Source organism: Pholcus phalangioides, unplaced genomic scaffold, assembly GCF_987345545.1.
Source record: "Pholcus phalangioides strain wild (caught in Gottingen) unplaced genomic scaffold, Ppha-v1.0 ptg000009l_1, whole genome shotgun sequence".
Taxonomy (NCBI): Eukaryota; Metazoa; Arthropoda; class Arachnida; order Araneae; family Pholcidae; genus Pholcus; species Pholcus phalangioides.
In genome coordinates this window covers 11,019,373-11,038,014 of record NW_028301602.1, presented here as the reverse complement: position 1 = coordinate 11,038,014, position 18,642 = coordinate 11,019,373, and the positions used below count along the sequence as shown (strand labels likewise).

Sequence of the window (18,642 nt, the reverse complement as noted above, 5' to 3'; positions counted from 1 at the left end):
AATTATTTAGAATATTTTTACATTTTTTAAAATTTTTTATAATTTTGAAATTATTTATCTCATCAATCCAGAATTTCTTTTTAAATCAATTTAAATAATCAATTTTCTTTCATCAATTATGAAATTATTTTTTCATCAATTATGAAATTATTTCTATCCAATTTTTAAAATTATTTAACGTTAGTTTAAAGTTTCTTCACGGTGTTCTTAAACATTTCCATAATTATGCTATGCCTTTTGTTTGTGAGCCGCGGCAATAAAAACTCCGTCGACCACGTCTCAGGGGTTATGTGAGAGGGGACTGACCCCCCTAGTGCAGAGTATGGTGCACGCATGGACGGAAGCAAGATGACAAAAACAATCCAATTGAATAAAAATTTAAAAATTACTCGAAATCGGTTCCTACAAAATATTTCTGAAAGAAAATCCCCACTCTGACTGCTTAAATACATTCTTATATCTAGTTTTATGCTAAAATAATTTTCCTGTGTGTTACAAAGTGTCACTTCGAAGTGTCACACCTGTTTGTTTGTTTGTTATCGTCAAACATTTAGTGATAAGAGGTTCAGTAAAAGATATTTGGTTGACTGATAACGAGTAAATGATAGTAAAAAAGAAATTGTCATGCACTAAAATAACACACAAGATAGATACATGGAGTGTGCGATTCAAGTATTTTTATTGAAAGTCATTGTATCTGAAGAAAAAATAAAAGATGTAAAAACAGTGTAAGTGTTCCTCGACTTTTTCATACTTGCACAGTGTAGTGAAATAAAATGAACAATTTTTCGCTGTCCGGCATTAATGGAATGGGTGAAATGATTTGCAAAAACCCGAGAGAAAATAATAATCATCAGAGGACAAATGTGTCCCAATATTCTGACTCTGATTTGTCAGCTGTGACTCGTGCTGCCACTTATCAAATAAAAACACAAAACTACCTATTATAATTCTGGAATTTAAATTGATTGTTGGTTTGAAAAGCATGCAGCATCAAAATCTGAACAATATACGGTATGGTTCTATGTATTGTTTGTTTGTTATTTTCATTCTGAGAAACGCTCTCTCTCTCTCTGTAAATTGTATATACTATAATATCAGTTGACATTCTTTGATATTTGCCGCAGAACTTCAGTATTACTTTCTTATATTATATAACGTTCTACACTCATGTCCATAAATTGGGGATAATCCCAGCTCCGGCAAATAAAGGTTCAGAAACAAAACAAACGTTACTTATTCATAAAGCCCATTTATTAAACAAAAGATAAAGAACAAAAACGATGGCGTATGTATGATACCATTCATAAAAACTACGATTTTTGCTCCCTGGAGCAATTGTAAAAAATATCTCCTTTACAAAAACTTACTATTACATGGTTGGTATGACGGTTAATACGTTGTATGTCTCCCATGCGATGAAATACAGTCCGTACAACGCCTAGGCATGCTGAGTATCAAATTATCGATCTGATCTTGGGGAAGATCACTCCACTCAGCAAGTAATGCTCTCCGAAGTTCCGGTACACATGTAGGAGGTGGTTGACGGGCTTCAACTCGTCGGCCAAGCATGTCCCACACATGCTCTATCGGATTAAGTCAGGTGAGAATGCCGGCCATTCCATATTCCGTTATGCGTTCCGTGCCATTCCGTTATATCCTCAGATTCAAGGCATTCGTTTACGATGTTTGCTCGGTGAGGACGGGCGTTGTCATCCATAAACACAAATTTTGCGCCCATGGCACCCCTAAACAAACGTAAATGTTGTTCCAGAATGATGTCCCGATAAATTTGGGCTTTCATGGTTCCGGTTTGAACATGCAAATCTGTTCGGGAACCCAGTATAATTCCACCCCAAACGAGTAATGCTGCACCACCGTAACGGTGTCGTTCAATGATGTTGTCTTGGTGGTAACGGGTACCTGGCGTTCTCCATATGAAAGACCGACGTGAATCAGACTGCAAGCTAAACCTGGACGCGTCGGAAAACATCACACAAGCCCACTGTGACGATGTCCACATTGCATGTTCTTTACTCCAGGCTAATCGCTGCCGACAGTGAGTTGCCGTGAGCGGAACACATCTGACAGGCCTGTGAGCATATAGACCAATATCTCCCAAACGTCTGTGCACGGTTTGCCTTAAAAATGTGGTACCCGTGGCTGCAGATAGCTGACGAGACAGGTCGGATGCTGTGCTCCGTCTGCTTCTTTTGGCAGTTACTTCCAAATACCGGTCTTCATTCGGCGTTGTAACTCGCGGGGTGACCTGTAGTGTAACGTCTACTATCTTGGAATCGTTGCCAAAGCCTAGAGATGACACTTTGGGCAATTCCAAGTTCCTCGGATACTTCCATCTGAGTACGCCCACATTCCAGGCGGCCGATAATTGTACCACGTAAAAAATCATCCACATGCGTCCTCTGTGTCATAACTATTCGCTTATGGCACTGAGCGCTTTACAGAACTCTTGTGAACAATTTCACTTCTTCGCCAACATTCCTTTATACCCCCCCTCTTACACTCTCGTCATTGTGGTCCTATCGGCATCATATGGTGGCTTCCTGAAATTTGCATATCATTCTTGTAGATGTGTGTGATAATTCTACAGGTGAAATTTTAACTTTAGATTTTGATTTCCGTGTGATTCTGAATTATCCTTAATTTATGGTCATGAGTGTATATTATTAAATAAAAAAATTATTTTTTTACTTTTTTGGCATGCCGAATACGTGAATATTGTACTTAGAAACATGAGATTTTTTACGCCAGGAGAGACAGGGGAACAACTTTCTAATCGTGTTTTTTGAGTACACGGGGACCGTATAGAAAGTCAATTCTTTTTATTTTAATAACTATACAATCCTTTGAAACATGAATGGCATATCTTACTATACACGCGCTATGCTGTACTACACGTTATTTGGAAAATGTTTCTGATTGGAAGTATAGTATATCTCTAGGATCAACGGTTCGCCAGTGAAATCCCCCCTGTTTGCTATGCACCCTGTATATATTTATACTTTTATTTATTATGTGTATTTATATTATTAAAGTGTTTCGCAAAACACCCCTCCCCTCCATCCTTCCCTATCTCCCTTTCATTATTTTTCATCTCTAAAACATAAATAGTTATATTTTACACTTCATAACGAATTGAGTTTATTCATGGTAACGACCAGTTTGGGACCTTGGTAGTTTTCAATTCATCAAGGACAATGCATCGTTTTACTAACCTTTCCTTTATATGAATAAAATTAATTTGATCTGAAAAAAAAAAAATCGTTGTTCATTTGAAACCGGTGCAGCGTCAAAATGAACAGCAAATGGTATGATATCGAAAACTATTTATTTTAACCACTTTACGATCGAGGACGTAATATTGCGTTCAAACGCCTGTGGAATGAACTCAAAGAAGCTCTATCTGTTATCTTCCCTCTCTCCTCATAATCGCTAGACTTTGTTACATCCCTATGAAGCTGCTCTTTTTGCCTTCCTTTGATTTCCATACAATACTTTTTGTCCCACAGATGATGTATCTTTTATATAATATAAGAGCAAACGAGAACAGGTTGGATGGGGGTATAAAAAGAGAAATTTATTTTGTATACATACTATCTGTTATCTCTATCCCCACTCACTCTCTCTCTCTCTCTCTCTCTCTTTGATCTATACTTATCATTTATACTGTTTTCGTTTCATACGATTTTTTTTCCTTCCTTTTCTTCTGCTTTTTTTCCCCTAAACTACTTTCCTTTTCACTAACGTGGGTTAGAACAAGGTTACCATATTCATCGTTCATTTGTCAAATAGAGATCATACGAATTTCTCGAAAACACATTATAAATAAAGTCACACATCCGTGTGACTTTTTAACTGGTTGATATGTTTTGATGTTGTCGTAGAATTCCAGCGAGAAAAACATCGGAGTCCCATGGAATCCATGGAATCCCAAGTGAGACCCCTACTGTTATCAGTCCAGTAAAAATAAAATTATCTGTTATAATTCTTCAAACCAGCTGCTGTTTCGAATTGGGACTTACAGGACACCCTGTATAAGGTTAGCCCTGCATATATGATCATTGATAAGCAAAAAGAGCCGTGATCCCAACGATTCCAATTTTATTTTCCCTTATATACTGTATAGAACATTATTTTAATAATTTGTTTTGTACGTGATTTCAAATTTTCATAAAATTTTTGCACATTTTTACTATGAAATTTTTCACTTCTTTGATTTTTTGAGATTTTTCCCTTCCTTTAATTCTGTTCATTCACACACCGCATGAACAAGTCCTTAATTTTGTATATGCCACCATGGAACCAATCTCACGCCGCTAGATTCCGTTTTTCAACACGAAGCAAGATTTTGGGAGCCACGAGCTGTATCTGAAGTTTGGTGAATTTCAAAGGAATCTAGAGAAAATAAAATTTCGAATTAATACTGAAAACATGTATTGATATTATTTCTAAAAGTTTTGAGGATAATTGAATGAATTAGAATGTCACGGCTTATATTTTTACATTGAATCAGACCGTGGCTCACCTGAGTTTTCTCGGTCTTATGAAACGAGTAACTGCGTAGGACGTTCGCTAGACACAATTTAATTTCGATCAGAGCAAATCGCATGGCAATACAGTTTCTCTGACCAGCACCAAATGGTAAATACACGTATGGATTTCTCGAGGATTTCTCTTCGGGGAGAAATCTGTAAATAACATTAAAGAAACAAATTTTCATTTTCGTAAAGTCACTATTTATTATAAAAAAAACAGTAGCTACAATTCTACGCGGGCAAAAAAAAATTAGACTAATCGTGCAAACCTAGATAAGAAGTGCTCTATGAACACGCCAGGGTTAGTAATGAATTTTTAGCCTGAAAATGAAGTCAACTGAGTATATCAGCACACTCAATATGACACCTCCTGATCTCTCGATAAACATTTTTTTCTGAAAGCTATATTATGTTCTATATGTATAAATCCCCAGTACTTCTCTTGATTGTATCACTTTAGCAAATGATTAATGTAGATGAAAAATTCATAGGTTTTGTCCAGGTTGATTGATCACATTTTTGAGATGAAATGAGAATAATCAAACTTTTTCATCTTTCTTGTAACTAGTTTGTTTACATATACATCATAGAAGAAAATAAATTATTTTTTGTTACCACCTAATGGCTTCATCGAATGTTAAAAACAATTTGTTTCCAAACCGATCGCTCCTAAGCCACCGCCCGGCTGAGGAAAAAAATTTTGAGCTGATGGTAAATCGCAGTGAAACCACCGCTCTTCAAAGGGTAAATCCATAAAGATAATGGCTAGGGGTGAGATTATAGTAGAAAAGTTTGATAGAAGATTTGTGACAAAAACTTGAAAAATAATCAATAAGCCTACTCTTACATTCGACCGAATGTAACCGATACGCGTATTGGTTGCATTTTTCAAGTTTCATAAAAGAACTTTTTTAAAACTTTCATAGTCTAATAAAGGCCTAAAAATAAGCTTTGAGATACTGCATGATCCCATGAAGTCACAACGATTATTTGCTGTTATTCGTGCTGAAGGAAATTCAACAAAGTACTATTTATATTATATTCACATTTATTTGAAACAAAAAAAAATGCATGTGGATTTTTTTTTTTGGCCAGCAGTGTTTGAGTTAAAAAACGCTTCTCCATACAGGATCATGACTTATGAGTAGTCGTGTAAGTCAAAACATACCTGGAAGGATGAAACTTTTCGGGATCCGGATAATACTCCGGATCATAATGCAGTCCATATACTGGTATAATTACCGAGGTACCTTTCGGTAGTTTGATGTTTGCATCACTCAACGTGTAGTCACTTATAGCCATTCGTGTTAAACTGAAAATATATATTTAAAATTATGTGAGCTTTTATCTTTTTTTTTTTTGAAAGAAATGTTTACTCATCAAGTAAAATATTCGATTTGACTGAGAGAAATTTTTTGTTTAATTATAAATGGCATGTATAAGATAGAATCGCTTAGTGACTAAACTATAATTGTATGGCAGACCCCAGTCATTTTCGATAATGCGAATCTACGGCTAGGGAACGTCGGTTTAATAGGAAGGTCGCAGAATCCACGGTGAATAAAGCAAATAATTGACAAAAATTTAAAAAAAAAGTTTGTCTTCAGAATTCAAACAATGAATTTTCTGGTTAGTAATAATTTGAACTTTTCGAAAGCTACGATTGAGTATTGTACGCATCAGTAAACATAACAGATCTACGCAATAATTTTAAAACAAAGATCCAAAATTGAGAAGCTGTAGAGAGAGAACGGGGTTCCAAATTCACTGGACATACATATGCGACACGAAAGTAAGTTAAACGTGATTACTTTTTTTGTGTTTACGACAACGCGGGCAGCTAACGGTATTTAAAGACGACGCAGTTAATGAACGAGCCATTCATCGATGAATCCAGAAATTCCAATCCAGACCCTTGAAACCGAACCACTTACACATTAAGCATCAGCCATCAATAAAAACTGCCACTATCACTAGTGAAGTCTCCCTTTATCGATGAGGTACCCTTAGTGATCCAGTCAAAATATTTTTACACCCCCTCCCCCTCCAAAGAAACAGGTAACAGGTCAGAATAACGCAGTTGAAATTTGAATTCATAAATGAAATTTAAACAGTATCAACCTTTCAAGTGGCACAAAGCAGCAATTGCTAAACCCCATTTAGAATATCTTTTTTTTAATGAAAAAAGTAAGCTTCCTTCTGATTTTCGGTAGGTGCAAACTAAGGTGTTTAGAGAAAAGTGTCGCGTTGAGAAATCGACCTTACAAGATATCTGGGCTTGTGAATGGTAAAACGAAAAGCTTTTAAGGAAGTAAGATATGTTGTCAATATACCGCTTAAAGATTTACCCTTAACCAGAAATCACTAAGTTAAACCCCCACCAATCAAAATATAATGTATGATATTTTACAGGATGTTTAAATATCACACGATATATTTATCATTGTGGGGGGGGGGGTATAAGTTTCATTCCGATTTCTCACCTGGTGCGAAGAAAGTGGGTTAAGAGAATTAGTTCCATTAAGACATCAGCTGTACGAAATATCTGCGCTTGTCAGTGCTAAACTACAAGGATTTCCTTACGTGGGTGAGATATCTCGTTTATGAAGATATCCTCACCGTGAAGAGGGGTTAATGAATTCATCAAGATGATAATGACACTTTCACTATTGGTGGAAAAGAAAAACTCACCCACTTACAGGTGGATATTTTCACAGTGTCTCAGATACTACGGCATCCAAATATTACGCTCGTCATTGCTAAAATACAAGGCTTTCAAGAGGGTGAGATATCTCGTTTATGCCGGTGAGGAGGAGTCCATGAATCCATTAAATGATTATAAGTTTCCTATTCTTGATAAAAAAAAAGAAACTCACCCCCCAGCAGGCGGATATTTTCTCAGTGTCTCAGATACTACGGCATCCAAATATTTGAGAGTTTGTACATTTTCATAAGTCACCTGCGTCAATGAGAAGGAATATCTGTTGCAATTTAATAACGAAAACAATCGAATCGAATCAAATCAATTACAATCAAATGTCACCAATGAATAGAATTTGATGGCGTAAAAAATCAATTCTCTCACCATTGAAATTGATTTTTACTTCCGATTTAGTGTTGTAGAGTTATTATAATTAGGTTCTCACCTCCTTCTCGCGCATTATTAGTTCATCAATTTCTTCGATGAGAGTTTTCTGATACTCTTCGTTTAGAGCAAGCTCGTATATAGCGAATGTGAGTGTTGATGCCACAGTTTCGTAACCACCTACGAAAAATCCCACACAAGTTGCCATAAACTCGATCTCACTCAATCCTGTAATAGTGATAAAATCGGGTATGAACAGGTTGATCCTGACTGTTTCTAAAAATAAATTTGAAGAGTTTGTGACCGTTGTTCATTCAAAAACGGGGGAAAGGTGGGAAAAAAGAACGTCACACACACAAATGCAGGAATACACTTTTATCCGCATTTAATGCTGTTTTTCCCCCAAATTTCCTCCGTTTTTCGAACTCATAGATCTCAGTGAATATTGCACTTAGAAACATGTATTTTGTTGTTGTTGTTGGGATCGGGAGAGACAGGGCAACAACTAATTTCTAATTAGGTTTAGGGGCAAACGGGACTGTACAAAAAGTTAATTTTTATTTTATTTTAACAACCATACAGCCCGTTGCAACATGAATGGCATATCTGAGTACTACAAGCCATTTAGACACTTTTCTGATTGGAAGTATACCTCTAGGGCAACCTATCGACAGTAAAAAGTCATGCTCCCTGCTACCTAGGCACCCTGTATATACATGTAAAACATCCGCTATAATTTATCAAGTTATTAGTTCAAATATTAGTAGTGCAAAGTATTCGAATTAAAGTGCATTGTATTTCAGTTTAATGAATTGATTATGAATAATGAATTATGTAACACATCCTCTGGTTTTTATTTGCTTTAGCCATCATCAATCCGTGGGTTATTCATCCCTTTTCCGCCGCTCTGCGATATTGTTCGACTTGAGGCGCCTGTAAAGGTGGATCTGCACCCACAGAATTACGCAGCCGAAAAACCGGTTTTGTGATGTGGCTAGCTCAGCGCGAGTGATTTTAATGATCAATTTTACGTAGGCGCACCCCCAAAACCAGATTTTGCGCTGTGGAATTCTGCGGGTTTGGACCCGGTTTAAAATAGAATGTGATTGTCTATGAGCGAAGAATAGGTTTGCTGCTGCAACAGATAGGTAGGAAATTGTTGAAAAGAAAAAAGGACTAAGAACACCGATTGGCTTCACACTTTTGCTCAAAGATGGCGGATGAGTCAGCGTAGCGCTCCTTGGAAAGAAATACTAGGCAGACTCCGAAGCTTCAGCGTTCTGATGAGATCTTGTATGAACCATTATATCTCGGGTAATTCGTCAGAAGCAGTAGGTTCCAAATCACGAGCACCCCGGGAAAGGTGTTCTTGGTTCCTCCTCTTTTTTTTTAATAATTATGCATTCAAAATGCTTTAGCTTTTACCCACCTATTTTACCGTCAGACGCTCCACTACTTTTCGAATGCCCATTGGAGTATTTAGTTTCATTGTCATCATCCAGTGCATCGACATCGATTTCACGTTCTCGTCTCGTGTCATCTGTCACATGTCGGCGATTCATATCCCGAGCATCCAGTAGCACTTGAAGTAAGTCACTCTTGACCTGCGGATATCGGAGACCTTAAATTGTATCTCGAGATTTTATCGACACCCAACGGAAAATAAAATGCTAAAATATTGGAAACGAGTGCATAGTCCTACCTTCTTACTTTCTTCTCGATTTTCTATCAGATTCTTTGCAGCTTTTACGAAAAATTTGGATCCAAACAGATCAGATGCTTTTAGTCTCAAAGCTTTCGCAACACGGTTGAACAAAACTAGATGAAGAAAGGCCTACATAAATATATATACATAATTTTTTTTTTTTGGATAAAACGATTCTTTCTATTTCTAAAATAGCCACGCTATTAAGAAAGACAATACAGGATGTCCCATAAATTCGTACCTAGTTTAAAAGTTCATAAAGTTGATGTAATTGGTGCATTTGAATACGGTTTGTGAAAAAGTTCTTACCGAGGGGGTTTTTTTTTAGTACAGGGAAACACTGGTTAAAATTTTTGTTGTTAGAGGACGCTGCAAGAAAGCAAATCACAGAATTCTGGACTTGGATATTTCTTCAATTCCTTTTGAGTTCAAAACATTCGCGAATCTTCAGCCGATGATTCGTGGCTACTGCTGTTTGTAAGAAAAAGTTATTCTCACTAATGTAGTTTTTTTTTTTTCGTAAATAAAAAAAATTTAGCTCAAATTTTTGTTGACAGAGTGTGCCGCGTGAAAGTGATTGGACCTGAATTTTTCTTCAATAACCTTTGTGTCCAAAACATTCCTGAAGCTTCAGCCGGCGATTCGTGACTGAAGTAAAACAACTTCACCAATATCGCTTTATCCCTCAATATCAACATCACAATGAAAAACTTTTGTAAGCGCCAGTAACAGGAAAATTCAGAAATGAGTTGTTAATCGTGCATCCTTGAATGTTATGTTTCTGATTTGCATATTTCCAGTGATTTTTTTACGTGAACCGTCCTCTATCGACAACAGTTCCAACTATTTTTTCCCCTGTACTAAAAAAAAATTCCCCTTTTGTGAGAATAGTTTTTTCGCAATCACCGTATTTAAATATAAAAATTCCATCAATTTTTACGAATTTGTAAACTATTTACAAATTTATGAGACATCCTGAAAATTGACTTTCAATAACGATAATTTTTAATATTAGTTTTGTTGAAGTATATTTATAATACAATATAATCAGTATAACAATGTATGACCCTAAATGGAGATTCTGGGAGTCCTTGCGGATGATGCACAAACTTGGCAAAATTAATCAGGAGGAGTTCCAGTTCATCTGGCTAACAAGAAGAAGCAAATTCACTAGAGCACCAATCTACCTGGGCAGAGAAGCCGTAAGACCTGTGAAGGAAGTGAAACATTTGGGATGTATTCTAAACTAATCAGTATCCTCCAATCATCAAATAAATCACGTAAGAACCAAGGCTATCCAAACCATGGTAATGATGTCACGCATTACATTCTCAACTGCAGGACCAACTCTTAAAAACAAAGTAATATTGTTTAAATCAGTCATTAGACCTATCATGACCTACGCCATCCCAGTATGGGCTTATGATGCCGCTGTGGTGGTCGAGTGGTCATAATGACGGACTCGCATCGCGAGGATCCGGGTTCGAACCCCACCGTCGCCATAGTGGTGGTCGGCTGAAGTTGGTTTCCTGTGGTTCCCAACTTCGAGGCGCAAATGAGCCGATCTCCCCATTAAAAAGTCTCGCCACAGAGAGCAACAGGCCTACAACGATTAATTATTCAATCATTACACTTCACTCGTATTTAGAAAAACTGGTGGCAGATGGTAGCACTATACATAACAAGCATTACACAGAAACAAACTTTACGTCAGGTTTCACTACACGTACACACACATTCCCGCATGTACCAATTCGTTAGAGGTCCCGCAGAGGAATATGAACGAGGTACATGTGTGGTTTAGTAGTAGTATGGGCTTATGTTTCAAAGACCAGCATGCAGCGTCTGAGAAGTCAACAGAATAAAATACTGCGAACCCTTGTGCGTGCCCATAAGTACAATGGGGGGGGGGGGCCTGGCATTATAAAAAAGACCTGAATATTCCAACCATCCTCAGCTACATCCAATGTTTTCATAGAATGTATATATTTTTTTTTCATTTGTTGAATAATTAGAAGATGCTTCTGGACACGACCTAACCTCCTAGGAGGTGAAGAGAGGAAGATGATCAACTCCATTTCATAAAGTAACATTTTGATAAAGTATATATATGGCTGATCTTTGTATATTGTCAAGTACTTCACATCTACACAAACACGCACAAACGTGTCTATAATCCCTTTCATAGCCAGCAAGGGCAGTCTGTAAGTCGCCCTCGGGCCGGGCAGTGACGAGAAAAATTAAATTCTGTCTGTCTGTTAGATACAGTATATACACGGAAAAAAATATAAAAAAATATTTTTATACTCACGAAATAAAACCATTTGAAGTTGGTTTGATTTTCCAAAGACATCCCTTGCAGCTACAACGAATGGATTGTCAGGATCGTTGTGGGAATCGATCTTGGATCCGAACGCCGTACATACGATCGCGTCCATTGTGAAAGCACCCAAAAATCTTTTGTTAAAAAATTAAAATTTTCCTTAAGAATCTGTAAACTATATTTCATAGCTTTCGTCAACAATAAATTATTAACTTAAATATACGACCTTTTCACGTCTATCAGTTCTCCAGACGACGCGACGATTCCGAGATTCTTTTTCAGTGTTTCAGAGCAATCTAAAATCATGTTCGCCATCTATGAAAAAAATATATACAGTACAAGGATATTAATGTGTGAATTAAAAAAAATTTTTAGAGAGGAATGAGCTTCCAATGATGAATTTTTAATGATAAAATATTAAACAGCATTGTTTTGAATTCGATTTTCAACTACTTCAGTCAACTGAAACTCACTCTTCTAATTTTACCCGTTGAAAAACCTGGACTTAACAGTGTCCTGACTCTTCTCCAGTCTTCACCTCCGAGGATTGAAACATTGTTGTCAAAATACGGATCACCAGTTACCGTGTCCTGTAATTGAGAAATAACAGGTACTACAAAGTACTGAACTAATGTCCGAAATATTTGGTCAATAAGTTTCACCTTGTTCACTCTACTCATTCTTTTTATTTTATCCTAAATGTTTTATTGCCTTACATTTTTAACGCGCACAACATTGTTTCATTATTTGTGCATCATTATATTTATTGGAGATTAATAGTGGTTAAAAGTACTATATATATATATATATTTTTTTTTCTTTGGAAGACACAATATACTTCTTACCATGCGATCGGAAAAGTACTGGAAATCTTTAACAAGGATCTGTCTTATCAAATCCGGATCTCCTACTGTCAATTGCGGACGTCCAAAAGCGTAGGATCTGTGATTACATGCAACATACATGGGATTAAATATGGGATATATGGGGTATGAATCGACTCCCAAAAATCAACATTTATTATACTGTGCTTTTAAAGCTAAGATGAAGGATAACTCGTGCTTCACCAAATCGATTATCTATCTGATAAATGTATTTCATTGATATTAAACCGAAAAGCCCGTTTACACGAGTCAAGTGATTAAGTAGTCAATTAAATTTAAGGTCGTCAAGTGCTCAAAAAACTGTCCCAACGTGCGTAATCAAGTGGTGAATGCTCATTGGATAACCACGAAGCTACGTGCACCGGCGAATAGTGTATTTCTAATCGAAAAAAATCACCCGGACTGTATTCTACTTTAACCACTAAATCACTTACCAACTAAACATGGATAAACGGCCCTTAACGTCTGCATGGCTTTTAAAGTACTTGACGACTGAAATTTATTTAACAACTTTATTGCTTAGCTTGATGAACCTGCCTCCATTGGATCACGCAGTTTTACCACCGACGAGCCCAGGCGACATAGAGAAAATCATATCCAAGCTGAAGCCCCTGGCGCGGATGGCGTCACATCTAAAGCGATAAAAATGTTTACTCCGAACATCATCCTATATTTCTTGCAAACATTTTCAATCTCATGTTAATGCTGGCTTATTTTCCCGCATATAGGAAAAACGCTATAACAAAATTAATTACAAAACCTGGTCAACCTTCCAGCATTCACATCATCATATAGGCCTATCGCTCTCTTTCTCATCTGTTCAAGTTATTCGAGAGTGTTTTTGCGTAAGACTGATCGAATTTACTAACTAATTCAACTTAGACTGAACGGAACAGTTCGGTTTCAAGGCGGAGCACAGAACAGTTCAACCGCTCTCTTAGAGTGATCGAATGCCTTCACTCAGCTGAACATTATAAGGATTACTCTGTTACAGCCACTTTCGATTACATTCGTGCTTTTGATATAATTTGTCATGAAGGACGATTTTTCAAAATGATAGATAAGGGCTAGCCCCTCAATCATAATCAAATTTTTGAGTTCATATTTATCTTTTCGAACTTTTCAGGTCAAAATAAACGACTCATTTTCAGAAAATAGACGTATTACCGCAGGAATTGACCAAGGTTACAACTTTTACCTGATGATCCATTATTTTCCCTCATGATTATCTTATGACACCAATGGACATCCTGGGTTTATACGCTGACGATGCCACGTTAATTTCAACCGACAGGAAGCCCTTGAAGGCGCTAACAGGGAAAGGGTCCAAAGATGTCATTCTCAAAAAGTTTCCAAAAAAATTACCTCTAATCCTACTCAGTTAAATATGCACAAAAATATAAAAATATCCGGCGGAATTATTATGGGTCACTTAAAAAAATTGCAAATATTAATATTTTCAACGCCAATAGAGGCTGAGAATGAAATTAGAAATCCCGCAACCCCCTAAAGAGTCTTAGAGTGTGACATCATTCAAACAAAACAATATTAGATAAAGCACAGACGGAGAAAGAGAGAAAGAGAAACAACCAGTTTCTAGGGAAAAAAAGCTGGCGAAAAGAAGTTTTTATGTAGATATCGCCAAAGAAGCGGTAGAGATTATGAGCAGCCAACTTGCAATTTTTTATAATTTTTTAGCTGCATTCCCCAGCTAATTTTTTGTTTTTATGTGTTACTGGGTGAGATGAATGTACTTAAATTTTTCATAAATTTTTGATGATGACACCTTTGAACCCTTTCCTTGTTAGTAACCTCCAGGAGCTGATCACAAATGTCGAAACATGGAATGCATACAACAATGTCAAGTTGAATGTAAGCAGATGTGTGATGATATGGCTCGCAAACCGAGATATTCCATCAAACACGCAGATCATCATAGAGAGACAAAATACCGTACCATTGACTCAAACTAAGTACCTGGGTATCATCATGGATGGAAGACTCAACTTCAGGAGCCATACGAAAAATAAAATCAAAAAGATCAGATCCTCTTGGAGAATCAATAGATTCTGCTATCCAAACTCAGTTTGAGGAAGTTTTGATGTACGAACAAATCATTCCCCCTGTGTTAGCACATGGTGTCCAAGCTTGGTCTTTCGGATCTCAGAGCAACACGAACAAACTCCAAAGGTTCCAAAATCGCGTCCTCAGGCACTTCACTGGAGCACGAAAATTTTTCCGCCTCACCGATCTGGACAAAAATTTGAAAATGTCGTCTATGTATTCCCACATCAAGAAACTAGCTTAAAACTACTTCGAGACTGAAGAATGGTCATGTAACCAACACCTGAGAGAGATCTCCACAATTACGATGCTCGCGAGTTTCAGAAACATCTAAGGCCTAAAAATATACTACATACGAAATATGCGTACGAATTTCGGTAAATGTGAGCGCGGTTGTGTACATATACATATATTTGTAAATATTCAAACATTCATTAGTTCAAGACAATGTTTTCACGTACGAAGACAGTAAATATGTAATGAACTGGTAGATAAGACAATTTTCCTCAAACAAAATATTTTTTTTCTCTTTTTTTCCCCCCTTCAAATATCATTTTATGTCATATTTTATGCTAATGTACTGTTGTGCTACTCCAAGATGAAGGGAGAAAATGGCTCTCTTTTGAGCTCGGTGCACTGTACAACGTTCAACAGTCAACGTTCAAGTGTCAGAGATACGTGAAACTTTATACTGCCATAGGATAGCACATAAAATTCAGAACATGTGTAAAAAATGTGAAATAAATCAATGGTAAAATTGTATTTTTTTATGATATTTCTTTTAGAGTATACTTTTCACCATGTTAGAAGGTATGAGACCCCTTAAAGGCTTTATGCAACTAGTTCAACTAGTTCTAGAACAAACAAGTTCATAATCTATATTTAATATTTTTGTAATCATGAGTTTTATTGACGATAAAGTGACAATGGAAAAATACTAACCCGAATAATTTCTTATTATTTTTATAGCCAAGAAGTACAAGTTCATGCATTGGCTGTAAATGAAAAAAATCATTATTCACATGTACAATGAATAATTCTGATATATTTAGTACACATAATGCAAATAAATTCAGGCAAAACTTAAACTTTACGTCTTTAAGTATCTCATGCACGAGTACGTTCCTTTACACGCTTTACGTGCGCTGCTAATAAAAAAATTAATATAAATAATTAATAGATATGGAAATGCCATTTTTGAGCAGAAATGATATCTTTATAACGCGTTCTAGCATTACTTGTATCTCAGTGTAATAATGTATTTTTCATTTCTTTTTCAGCATGAAACGTCATTTCTATACAGTTAGGTGTCGTCCGCTCTTTTCTGTGTGTGCTGAATAGTGCATGTCACGAAGAATGTTTTTTTTTTTTGGGAGGGGGGGGGGGATTTAAATTCGAAAAAAATTCCTATTCGTGATCAAAAGTACGTATATTATTTTTTATTTCTTTCATGAGATTCTCAATGAATCTAGAATTGTGGAATTCAACTAAGTCGTGCTAAAATGTTCCAAGTTTTCAATGAGTTTTGATGAATCTCATAAAAAATATACTAGAACACACACCAGTGTCATCATTGTCTGATGAAATAAATATTTCAATATTTATTTTTGAGGGTATTTGACAGTAAGCTGAACATATTGAAATTAGTAACTAAAAAAATACCTTATAGTTAAAATCCACATTATTGTTATTTCTAAACGTGCTCTTCAATCAATAATTTCTTTCCTGATATCAGAAAACATATTTTGAATATTGAATATTTTCAATTTATCACTTTCAATGATGAGGTTCTAATTTTTTCCTAATAACTAAAAGCAGAGAGACTTCTAAATAAAAATAAGTGAAATTTTCAATTGAAACGGGATAGAAATATTTCATGATGTGATTATCGAATCTCCTTACTATGTGAATATTTCAATAACGAAACTTTCAGAATGAAATATTTTAATACCTCATGCATATTTAAATGCAAACATGACATAACGTGCTCATTTAGTGAGGATATTTTTTTTCTTTAGTTAATACACGAAATTGAACCACATTCTAATCAAGTTCTAAAAGTAAAATCTATAAACTTACGTAGATGAAGATGGCCAGCATACCAACTAGAGATTTTAAGCTGGAAGAATATGGTATCCCTGCGGCTTTGAAGATATTTTCTGACAGGAATAGACTATAAAATACAGAATATAAAATACTTTTTTTTTTATCCACTTAATTCAAGATAAAACAAAATTAGATTGTCTCGTTTACAAATGCCAATAATTTTGTTTAGAATATTAGAATGAATAGAGAAATCGAGAGAGAGAGAAATACGAAACTGGCTATATCTATATAGAGATGTTTATTTTTTGGAAATAAAAATTCATCTTTGCCTCCACAACACTCGAATCTACGCCCTTTCGTATGCCGGATGACTGCTATACCACTAAGCTATAGAAGCAAATGGATCGTTCCAGGTTAAATAATTCTGCTTCTACTTACTACTAAACTATAGAAGGAAATAGAATATTCTTGAAATTTTTGAAGAATTTCAAGAAAGAAATATTCCATCTGTTTCTATAGCTTAGTGGTAGAGCGCTCGTACGGGAAGGGGAGGGTTTGAGACCCCCGTGGAGACAGATGAATTTTACTTTGCATAAATAAGCATCGCTATATTTTTACAGTTTTCCGTATATATATATCTTGTATTAACAAGTTGAGAGGATATTATCTCTTCATATATGTCGCCATCTCGTGACCTTGATGTCATTCACGAGCCATTAACCGATTGCCGCGGATAATCACACGATGCCGTGCAGCATATATGGAAAATATGTTCCACCTGCTTCTATACCTTAGTGGTAGAGCATTCGCCCGGCACACGAGAAGGCGTAAGTTCGAGTCACCGTGGAGACAGAGATGAATTATTCTTTCCAAAAGAATAAGCATCTTTTCGGATAACCTATTTTTCGCGTGCATCTTTTAACCCTTTATAGGGCAAAAGACCAAGAAATAAATTTTTATCATTTTTTTAGTGGAAAAAGATTCATGGATCCATGTTATTTTTATCCTATTTAAAAAAGTGGGAATTTATTATCCCACAGGCCTATAAAGGGTTAACAAGTGAAAAAACGACTTTCTCTACATTATCTAATCTTACGGAAAATTTGATTAGTTTCTCCATTATCATATTTCTAATTTTTAGTCCCTGTATTTAATAATTAACATCCATATTTGTTACGGATTGCTATTTTTTAGCGATTTCCTTTTGATCTCCATCGAATTTGGAAATATTCAAGAATAACTTTTTATATTTTACCTACTATTACTATCTATAAATACTATATAAATTAATAATTCTAAATTTATTCCAAATTTATGCATTATACCTCTTATACGTTTATTAATAGTGGTTTTGAGGGGGTGAAAGAATAAATACCTGTAAATAATCCATGTTATAAAGCAAACAAGCAGGAACACCAAAGAAGCGCTAATAAGATCCATCTTTGAATTAGACGAGAAGCTTTGTGTGTGTATGTTCTACAACGTCAAATAGACTGATAAAAGGACTGATTATAGCCTCAAGTGACTGATAAAAATAAACACATCAATACGTGTTGCCATGTATAAACACAGAAATTTAGTTAGAAGAACTCATGATATGGTTTTGCGGGTTGAAAGAAGTCTGAACTGATCGGAGGGAAAAAAATGAAATTTTTGACGTAAGCATAATTGTTTTTCTGCAAGTGGCCAACATATTTTGATGTTCTTCTTTTATTCATTTTTCGTTTATAATCGATTGTTAAGACCAAGCTCTTATTCAATGGACGGAATGAAAAAATAACGTGCAAAAAGTTATTTTTCAGAAACAAAAACTACCTTTCAATGGATTTTATACATGAATTAGAAAACGCTTATGTGCGTCCTCTCCAACTATCAGTTCAAAATATAGATGGCACCACCATGGGAGGAGAAATTGGGATGGCTGTGTCCCCCCCCCCCCCCACAACGTCAGAGCCGGTATATTCATGTACAGTGACACA

The 18,642-nt window shown here is 35.8% G+C and overlaps 1 protein-coding gene across 1 annotated transcript; it reads right to left on the bottom strand.

The window, feature by feature from the left end:
* Positions 1-3,738: 3,738 nt before the first annotated feature.
* Positions 3,739-18,184, bottom strand: LOC149081740 (cytochrome P450 3A14-like). The gene is made up of 14 exons (XM_089237163.1): positions 18,039-18,184; positions 16,697-16,790; positions 15,560-15,612; positions 12,515-12,611; positions 12,143-12,259; positions 11,896-11,984; positions 11,658-11,803; positions 9,344-9,459; positions 9,071-9,245; positions 7,703-7,869; positions 7,433-7,515; positions 5,725-5,868; positions 4,547-4,709; positions 3,739-4,416 (listed from the first exon to the last, which is right to left on the bottom strand). Exons 1-14 carry the CDS (start codon positions 18,101-18,103, stop codon positions 4,330-4,332), a joined length of 1,596 nt encoding a protein of 531 aa, XP_089093289.1. The 5' UTR covers positions 18,104-18,184; the 3' UTR covers positions 3,739-4,329.
* Positions 18,185-18,642: the final 458 nt, after the last annotated feature.

What these genes read in the sequence shown, in the direction of transcription:
- LOC149081740 (XM_089237163.1), bottom strand. Translation starts at nt 18,103, where the DNA reads ATGGATCTTATTAGCGCTTCTTTGGTGTTCCTGCTTGTTTGCTTTATA. An exon ending in TGCTGGCCATCTTCATCTAC is followed by an intron (nt 15,613 to 16,696) that starts GTAAGTTTATAG and finishes TTTCATTTACAG; the next exon opens with CCAATGCATGAACTTGTACT. An exon ending in AATAATAAGAAATTATTCGG is followed by an intron (nt 12,612 to 15,559) that starts GTTAGTATTTTT and finishes ATGTAATCACAG; the next exon opens with ATCCTACGCTTTTGGACGTC.